Genomic DNA, 9,411 nt, shown 5'->3' on the forward strand with positions numbered 1-9,411 from the left:
TCAGCTTTGTCAGTGGATTGGAGATCCTGAGACTCCCAGGGACAGATTTCAGCTTTGTCACTGGATTGGAGATCCTGAGACTCCCAGGGACAGATTTCAGCCTCCAGGCTCTCAGCGCTCTGGGATTTCCCCGGAGCTGCTTTGGGCAGTGCTGAGCTCCCAGTGGGGGCTTTGGCCAGGGGCTGCTTTCCTTTTTCCAGTGCTTTGGATCCCACTTTTTCTTCCCCTTTAGAAGTGCCACGCGTGTCCAGACTGGATTTCTCTTTCCCTGACGGAGCTGCAGCCTCTTCCCAAGGGCAGATCTCTGGGTTTGGGCGCGGCTCATCCTCCACCTCCCAGGGACAGATGTTGGCCTTTCTGCTCTCCGTGGTTCCCGAGGGTTTGGGCAGATCTGGGGGTTTTCCTGCGAGCCCCACCCCAGGCTGCTCCACACCTTCTCCGGATTTGGGGGATCCCCGCCCCTCCTGCTCCGTGTCCCAGGGGCAGATTTCTGCTCGGACACTCCTTCCCTGGTCCCGGCTCTCCCCTGGGCACACCTCAGCCCTCCTGCCCTCCGCCTGCTCCGGTGCTTCTTTCGGCGGCTCTGGTGGTTTTTCCATGCCCGGAGAGCGCTGAGAATCCCCCTCACTGCCGCCCTTCCCAGGGCAGATTCCTGGTTTGGAGCTGGAATCTCCCCGCGTTCCCCCAGGACGGAGCTCTCCCTGCCCGCCCGCCGCGCTCCCGGCCCCGCTCCAGCTCCTTCCAGGGCCCCCCTCGGGCTCGGGCTGGCTGCTCCCCTTTTCCAGCTCCTTGTCCGGGCTCTCTGGGATCCCGCCGTCCTCCCGGGGAGCGATCGCCTCCTGGCGCAGCAGCAAGGCTCCCCTTCCTGCCGGGATTCCGAGCGATCCCGGCGGACAAAGCTCAACCCGCGGCTTCGGCCCCGCCGCTCCCCGCACGCTGCCGGGGGAGGGCCGGGGGCTGCTCGGGGAGCGCTTTGCAGGCGGCTGCTCCTCCTCCGGCTGCTCCCGGGGCTGGAAGGACCTGCTGGTCCCCTCGAGCCGTTCAAGTGTCCCTTCCTCCGCTGCGACCGCAGGAACGTCCTTCCCCAGATCCAGGGCAGGAGCCTCGTCCCCTTCCTGGGGCTGTGCCTGTGTCACCTCTGGGGGACATTCAGCTCCTTGGTGGCCAGCGCCGGGTGGCTCCAGACCCCTCCGGGCAGCGCTGGGCTCCTCTGCCGCTTTGTCCCCATCGCCTGTCCCCGGGGCCCGGCTGTCCCATTGTCCTCCTGTCCCGCTGTCCCCCCAGTCCGTGGCTTCCCCGGGAGTGGCGGCGTTGTTGTTGTGCTGGAGGGCGGGGGGCTCGAGGCTCTGCCCGCTCCCCTCGGGGCTTTTGGCAGCGGGGTCTGGGCTGACCAGCCCGAGGGACCCGGCCGAGGCCTCTCCCAGGCCGGACTTGTCCCTCCTGCTGCTCCCCCTCTTCCAGAGGCTCCCTTCCCTCTCCCTGTTCCCTTTCAGGCTGCTCTTCCCCCTGGACCGATTAAGGGCTTTGATGGCGAGTCCCAGGCTCCGGAAACTTTTCTGGGGGGCCGGCTTGGGGCCGGGGGTGGTGGCCGCTGTGTCACCGGGGGTCCCTGAGCCTGCTGCTTCGGCTGCTTTTTGTTTCCTGCTCAGGATCTCGTCCTGGACCAGCTCCCAGGGACAGATCTGTGCCGGGGTGGCGGTCGGGGTCAGCAGCCTGCCCTTCCCTACCGGGGGCAACGCGCGCTCCGGCTCCTCCCCCGGTGTCCCCTCCGCCTCTCCCGCCGGTGCCGGGGGGTCCGGGGGTGGCTCCGGGCCGTCCCCGAGCGTCCCCGAGCGCTGCAGGCTCTGGTAGCGGACGGGGGGCGGAGGGGGCGTTTTCTTCACGGTCACCCGCACCCTCCTGGGCGGGTGCGCGCTGTCCACGCTGACGCTCTTGATGGGCGCGTAGGTGACGCGTTTGTGCACCTTGGCATCGCCCAGCGGGGCCGTGTCCTCCTGGCAGCCCCTCTCGGCGGGTCCCCGGAGCGTCGCGGTGGCCTTGGAGACCCCCGGGGCGGGCGCGGAGAGCTGGCGGCTGCCGTGCCACTCGTCGCGGGCGGCCGTGCGGGCGGCCAGCAGCGCCGCTTCCCGCGCCCCGGCGACCTCGCTGTGGGACTTCTGCAAGGGCGGAGCGCGGCCCGGGGGTCGCTGCCAGGGCCCCGCCAGGTTTTGGGCGCTGGCGGATTTGCACAGGAGCGGGGCGGCATCCAGCGAGTCGCTGTCGGATTGCTCCAAGTCCGTCACCACCGGAGGAGGCTCCTCGGGCGGGCTGGGGGTGGGCGACCCACGGCGGGGGTCCCGGGGGGGTCCCTCGGAGCTGCGGGACTTGAGCAGGGCTGAGGAGCGGCGCCGGGAGGTTTCGTCCCGCATCCTCAGGCTGGTCCCGCCGGCATCCACGAGCCGCTTGGCCGAGGAGCTGCGGCGGGACAGGGTCCCCGGCCGGTCCCCGGCGCTGCTGCGGCGGGACGCGCTCTCGGCCGGCTCGGCACCGCTGCGGCGCAGGATGGAGCGGGCGAGGCTGCGGCGGGAGCTGCGCTTCTTGGGCAGGTGCGGGTTGTTGGCCGCCATCCGCCACGTCTTGTGCACCTCCAGCTGCCGGTAAAGCTTCTTCAGCTCCTCCTGCGCCGCGGGTGGGGGGGGACGCGGCAGAGAAAAGGGAGAGAGGAGAGCGCGTACAGCGGGGGATGCGGCCGGGACCGCCCCGCCGAGCCCCGCCTTGTCCCCCGTGTCCCCGAAACTCCCCCGCGCTGCCCGGGGGATGCAGCGGGTTTGCCCACCCGGGTGGGGTCACCCTGCCAGCCCCTCGTCCCCTCCCTCTGCTTTGCATCAGGAAAAGATTGCGAAAGGCACCTCTTACTCTGCACAGCTAGCGTCAAAAGAAGGTCCTGAGTGTGCCACCCACCCGAATGTCATCGGGGTCGAGACTGTGCTCGCTCCAGGCGGACGCGATGCTGCTGTTCATGCAGGAGCCCGAGCGCCTCATGTCCAGCTCGTCCTCGTACACCTCGGCGGTGATCTCCTCCCGCAGCGGCGAGCCCGTGTGCAGGAACTGGGCAGGGAGAGGCGGGGAGTCACTCAGGGGTCGCTGTCCCAGCTCCCCAAGTCCCCGGGATGAGTTTTAGTGATGGAATCATGGAATTGTTAAGGCTGGAAAAGCTTCCCGAGGTCAGCGAGTCCAGCTGCTCCCCCAGCGCTGACAAAGCCACCGCCAACCCGCGACCCCAAGTGCTGCATCCACGTGTTCCCAAACAGCTCCAGGGATGGGGACTCCCCTTGTTCCGATGCCTGATCACCCTTCCCATTAAAAATTTCCCCGATTATCCAACCCGAACCTCCCCTGGCCCAGCCTGAGGCCGTTCCCTCTCCTCCTGTCCCTGTTCCCTGGGAGCAGAGCCCGACCCCCCCGGCTGCCCCCTCCTGTCAGGGACTTGTGCAGAGCCACAAGGTCCCCCCGGAGCCTCCTTTGCTCCAGGCTGAGCCCCTTTCCAGCTCCCTCAGCCGCTCCTGGGGCTCCAGCCCCTTCCCAGCTCCATTCCCTGGACACGGCACCTTGGGAATGAAGAGCAGGGCCAGGGTCATGGTGACGGTGCCGTGGGTGTGAGCGAAGAAGAGCAGCAGAGTCCAGTCCGGATGCAGCGAGGGGACAATCAAGAACCTGGAAGGGACCAGGAGGGCAGCGCCAGCTCCCACCACAGCCCCCTCCCCACCTCCAGACCCCACAGCCTCCCCCCTGCCCAGGCGCCCAAACCCTTCCCACTGCGGGGTCCTGACCACCCAAACGCCCTTTACTCTGGAGATCCAGAGCAACCGACTCCTTCCCACCTTGGGGCGGTTCCTGAGCATCCCCGGGGGTGGGAATCTTGACTCCTGGCCCTACCTGACCACGTGGAAGGCGGCGGAGATCACGAGCTCGTTGTGGAGGGCGATGCCCATGTAGCGGGGCTCGTGGAAGGCCGAGGGCACGGCGCGCGTGGCGTAGCACAGGAAGCTGCCCCACAGCAGGAACAGCATCTCGGCTGCGGGGGAGAGCGGGGAGAGACCCTGAGCACCCACAGCCGGCACCCAGCAGCTTTCGGGGGGCTCAGCTGCTGCCCACCGCGGTCACCCCGGATGCTGTCGGGATGGGCGGTGTCGGAGGCGGGTCCGGAGCATTCTCCAGCACAGCCTTCCCAAAGAATCAACGCCCGCACCAGGGGATGCTCAGAGGGGAGGGTGGGGGGCAGCTGGGGCGGCCCAACCTTCCTTGAGACCTCAGCAAGATTAGAAGGACAAGGGAATGAGAGCCCCCCATTTATGGGATGGGGTCCCAGGGCTGTGGGGATCCCAGGTCCTTGCAGCTTCCAGGAGGATTAAACAGACAAGGGAGTGAAAGCCCCACAATTATGGGATGGGGTTCTGGAACCGTGAGGACCCCGAGGACACATCAGGGGCCAGTCTCACCGATGACCATCATGTAATCCCAGCAATCGTGGCCGCAGATGGAGAAGTGGAGGCCGCGGGCGGTCTGGGCGCGGATGACCAGTGGGATGTTCTTGTGGGTGTTCTCCAGCATCCCGATGGTCCAGGCTGCCAGGAACCACAGCACCAGGAGCAGGATGGGCGCCAGCATCTTCAGCACCCGCCCGCTCGACACGTAGGGCGCGCGCTGGGCCGTGCGGGACAGGAACACCTTCAGCACCCTGCGGGGCACAGAGGGGTGAGACCCCGGCCTGTCCCACTGGGACCCCAGCCCGTCCCAGTGTGGGGTTCCAGAGCCCCCAGCCCATCCCACTGGGACCCCAGCCCGTCCCAGTGTGGGGTTCCAGAGCCCCCAGCCCTCCCTACTGTGGGGGTCCCAAATTCCCATCCCATCCCACAGCAGGGGTCCAGAGCCCCGCCCCTCCCCACCACAGGGACCCCCAGCAGCCCTCACTTTGGGGGTCCAGAGTATCCAAACCCTTCCCGCTTTGGGGGTCCTGAACCCCCAGCCCATCCCAGTGCAGGGGTCCTGAACCCCCAGCCCTCCCCAAACCCACAGCGCTCCCCACCACGGGTGTCCAAACCCCCCCCTCCCAGCTGCTTCCCACTCTGGGGGGCTTGACACTCAAACCCTTCCCACTGAGGGGGTCCCGAGCCCCCAGGCCCCCGTCCCAGCCACCTGTAGAGCTTGAGGGTGATGGTGCCGTAGACGATGGCGAAGCCGAGCATCCGCACCCAGCGCAGGACGATGCAGCGGAAGATGCTTGGCTTGAAGTACAGGATGAACACCTGGAGCAGCAGGAGAGGGGGATTGCGGGCTGGATCCCACCCGCTGGAGCTCAGGAGCCACCTGGATCCCACCTGCCAGAGCCTTGGGAGCCACCTGGATCCCACCTGCTGGAGCTCAGGAACCACCTGGATCCCACCTGCCAGAGCCTCGGGAACCACCTGGATCCCACCCACCGGAGCCTCGGGACCCATCTGCTTTCCAGGCCAGCCCTGTGCCACCCTCCCCCTTGACCCTACAGCACCCGCTGCAGCTCGTGCGGGATGGGAGAGGGGATTTGGGCAGGGATTAATTCCCGCAGCCAGCGGGAGAAAAGGGATTTGGTTTTCTGAGAAGTTTTATAGGGCAGCCCCCAGGGATTGCGCCAGCAAAATTAACAATTAGGTGGAGCCGTGCCCTGCTTGGGGCAGCTCCATCCTGGAAACCCCATCCCAGAGCTTTCCAGCCCTGAGGACAGCTGGATACTCACGGGGAAGTAGAGGAGGAGGGATCCGAAGAGGATGGTCTCCAGCAGGATGATCCCTGATGTCCGGATCCTCTGTGGGGACAGCAGTGTGAGGGTGCAGCCTCAGAGGGGCCGGGGCAGGGGGATCCCCCCAGGGCAGGGGGGGACACGGGGACACCTTGCCTTGCTCCGTCGGAAGTGGTAGGACACGAGCATGCTGAGGAAGATGGCCAGCATGCAGCAGGCCTGGCACGACAGCACCGCTGCCCGCAGCACCGGGTCCTCCTGGATCAGGCAGGGCGTGTCGTCCTCGCAGGTGGCACAGCCCGGGCGGCACGGCCGGCACCCCAGCCGGGACCCCCCGTCCGTCCCCGCCACACCTGGGGACAGAGTGACAGCCAGGTGGGATCACGGCATCTACGTGGGATCACCACATCCCAGGGGCTGGTGACACCTCCCACTCCAGGGCACGTGTTCTGTGTCCCCAAAGCCCCCCAGCCCCGGCCCCCACTGCTGCACCCGTGTGCCACAGGGGAGGACAGGGACCCCGGGGCCGGGCACGGCACCCACCTGCCCAGGCACCGCTGGCCACTCCGCTGGCCCCATAAAAGCCCGGCTTGCACCTGCACAGGTACCTCCCGAGGACGAAGCCGCGGCTCTCCTGGGGGACACACTGAAGGACACAGCCTGAGACACATCCCTGTGTCCCCCCCAGTCCCCAAATCCCCCTGCCCCAGGGGGCTCCAGCAGCCCCCCAGCTCACAGTACCTGACCCCACGCCATCAGTGAAATCAGAGGAATCAGTGGTTAAACATTTCAGAATTAAAAGCCAAAGCTTGGCCCCAAATCCCTCCCTAAAACCTAAATGGACACCTAATGCAGCCGAGCGCCCTAATCCTGCCCAGCCGTGACGGCAGCCTCGGGCTGGGCACTGCTCCCTAATCCCCCCTGGCCTCATCCTGCTCCGAACGGGCCGCGCCGGCGGCTCCGCTGGGCATTGTTGTTTTCTGGAGGGGTGCCCGGAGCAGAGCCCGGCCCTCTGGAAGGCATCGCTGGTAGGAAACAGGAGCTGGCAACGCCTTTCCCGCTTGGGGATTGCCCCAAGGCTGGGGGGCTGCGGGGCTTGCCCTGGCTGGGGGTGCTGCTGAAGCCCTGAAACGCTCGGGCACCGCTGTCCCGCCTGGGTGGGCACTGTTGGAGGGGCTTGGCGAGCTGCTGGGTGGCCATGGTGCCACCGGCTGCCAGGCCCCGTCCCCGCGGTGCCCGGGCAGGGAACAGCCGGGTCACACGCCGGGCTGGCGGTGGGAGGGAAGATTTGCACAATAAACCCCTCGCCGCGGTGCGAGAGCAGCTGAGCGAAGCAGATGGATCGGTCGGGAGAGAGGATAAAGCTCAGCCCGGAGGGAGGGACGCGGGCCACGGGCAGCCGGGCCGGGGGTACGCGGGTGGTTGGGTGCGGGGTACCCCGGTGCTGCCGGCGGAGGGGATGGGGCATGGGGGGCGGTACCTGGGTGCTGTTGAGGTCACAGCGATGCGTGCCCGAGAACCAGCCGGGCCCGCTGGAGCACTGGTCAATGGCCACGTCCCGCAGCTCCACGTCCACCCGCACGACCCCTCTGCGCCCAGGGAAAGGGTCAGCCCAGGGGGTGGCGTGGGGCATCCCCGTGCCCACCCCGTGCCCCCCACCCAGAGTGGCCGAGCCCCAGCGCTGCCTCTGGGGCAGCAGCGGTGGGGCTGGTGCGTGGATCGGGGGGGCAATGGCAGCGGTCAGCGGTGTCCCCAGACCCCCGGACTGGGGTGTTGTCCGTCGGAGCCGTGTCTGGGGAGGCTGGAGCTGGGGCAGGGGCAGAGGCAGCAGCTCCTGGGTGTGAGTTCTGCCCCTCCAGATGGGTTTTAATGCGATCGATGAGGAAATAGGGGTGGCTGGGGCGGCCCCCGCGTGCCCCGCGGGACCAACGCTCTTCCCTGGGTTCTCCGAGGGGCACTCGGCTCTCCCCTTGGATATGGGGCCGTGTCCCCGCTCTGGGACGGATCCCAGCTGACCCCTTCCCTCCCCACCGCCTCCCTCTGTGTCTCCTGGCACAGTGGGGTGCAGCAGGGACCTCCCCCCTCCCCAATCCCGGGGTCACCCCCAGCTCCCAGGAGGGGTCCCAGCCCGGCTCACCCACCGCCGACGCAGCCGTGACAGGGGGGTGGCAGTGCAGGGTGGGCAGCACAGGGGACACCGAGGGGGACAGGGGGTCACCCCCGTGCCCACACACGTGCACGCACACGCAGAGGGACACGGGCAGGGCGCTGTCACACCCCGGGGTGGGTGACACCTCCAGCTGCACCCCCAGCACACACATCGGGCACCCCCCAGCCCTTTTGACACCCCCCCCCCCCCACCCCCAACCCCCTCCGGGCTCCACTTACTTGAACTCGGGGCTGAGGTCCGGCTTGAGCCCGTAGAAGGCGGAGGAGAGAGTGACCGCCCAGGTGGGCAGGAACCGGCCCTCCCGGCACTCCAGGAACGGCGGCGACCATCGCACGTGGCCCGGGTCCCCCACGTAGCTGTCCCCCCGCTGCCACTTGGGGGTCTCCAGGCTGCGCAGGTCATTGCTGAGCACCCGCTTGCGGAGCGCCGGGACCCGCTGCGACTTGAGGGCGTTGAACCACTCGTTGTCCCAGCTGAGGTTGCCCAGGCTGGGAGCGGCGTTGGAGACGTCCTGCAGCAGGATCTGGCCGTCCCCCTTGGTGGCCTGCAGCATCAGCCGGGGCTTGGGGGCCAGCGGGTGGGCGTCGAGGGCCAGCACCGCCCTGCGCACCCACGGGTGCCCCTCGGCCAGGCTGCGGACCAGCGCCTGGTACCACTCCACGTCCTCGGCCACGCTGGCCTCGCGGATATCGTTGGTCTGGAAGAGCATGTTGAGGAAGTTGGCGGCGTGGGCCAGCGCCTCGGGGGCGGCTCGCAGGGCTGCCCGCAGCGCCGGGGGGGGCCCGGGCCCGGGGGCCGCCGCCGCGACACCCCCGCTGCAGTTGGCCCGGGCCAGGCGCTGAGCATCGCCCGTGCGCAGGAACGCCAGCGCTGCCGCCGAGCCCTCGCCGTCCCCCGGCGCTCCCGGCTCCAGGGTGGGCGCCCAGGAGGATGCGGGGGCCGGGGACCATCCCGCCGGCCGCGGGGGTCTCTCCTGCGGGCGCTGCCCCGCCGTGAGCACGGCGATGTGCGCCAGCACCGCGTGGAAGCCCCAGAGCAGCGGCCACCGGCACGGCCCCATGGCTGGGGCTCAGCGGAGCCCCCCGGCCCCCGGCGGCCCCCCCGGCCGGCCCGGGGGGCTCATGGCGGGCAGGGACCCCGAGCTGCCCGGAGCCGGCCCCGCGCTCTGCCGCCCGTTCTCCTCCCCCGGCGATGCCGGAGCAGACGTCACCGGCTCCAAACGGTGTTCAGCGGCTGGCGCTGCCCGGAGCCCCCCCGCCCGCCCCCGCGCTCCCGCTCGGGCGGCAGCGCTGCCCGGAGCCCCCCGACCTGAGCGCCGAGGGGATCCCGCACCGAGCCCCGAGGGGACCCCCGCGCCCCGGCCCCTCGGGCTGGCCGTGATGCAAGCGCATCCTGATGGGAAGCCATGGCAACGGGAACGGGAATTTTCCTGCCCGTATCCCCCTCCCCGCGGCCCCTCGGCGGCCGGGGGGAACAGCGCGCCCGC

General features: G+C 68.9%; 1 protein-coding gene across 1 annotated transcript in view; it reads right to left on the minus strand.

Moving 5' to 3' along the window:
- GPR179 (G protein-coupled receptor 179) overlaps nt 1–9,133 on the minus strand; it is a 9,838-nt gene extending 705 nt beyond the window's left edge. Inside the window, exons 1-11 of the mRNA XM_042019851.1 lie at nt 8,144–9,133; nt 7,236–7,344; nt 6,299–6,401; nt 5,912–6,108; nt 5,753–5,821; nt 5,176–5,285; nt 4,479–4,717; nt 3,916–4,054; nt 3,588–3,693; nt 2,941–3,087; nt 10–2,657 (exon numbers count right to left, since the gene is read on the minus strand). Of these exons, the coding sequence (XP_041875785.1) occupies nt 10–2,657; nt 2,941–3,087; nt 3,588–3,693; nt 3,916–4,054; nt 4,479–4,717; nt 5,176–5,285; nt 5,753–5,821; nt 5,912–6,108; nt 6,299–6,401; nt 7,236–7,344; nt 8,144–8,985 (4,709 nt within the window). The 5' untranslated portion in view covers nt 8,986–9,133. The remainder of the gene's footprint in view (nt 1–9; nt 2,658–2,940; nt 3,088–3,587; nt 3,694–3,915; nt 4,055–4,478; nt 4,718–5,175; nt 5,286–5,752; nt 5,822–5,911; nt 6,109–6,298; nt 6,402–7,235; nt 7,345–8,143) is intronic.
- Nucleotides 9,134–9,411: the final 278 nt, after the last annotated feature.

This window comes from Corvus kubaryi, unplaced genomic scaffold (assembly GCF_017639235.1).
Source record: "Corvus kubaryi isolate FWS band 111438036 unplaced genomic scaffold, C.kubaryi_AGA036_p1.0 36290, whole genome shotgun sequence".
Lineage (NCBI taxonomy): Eukaryota > Metazoa > Chordata > Aves > Passeriformes > Corvidae > Corvus > Corvus kubaryi.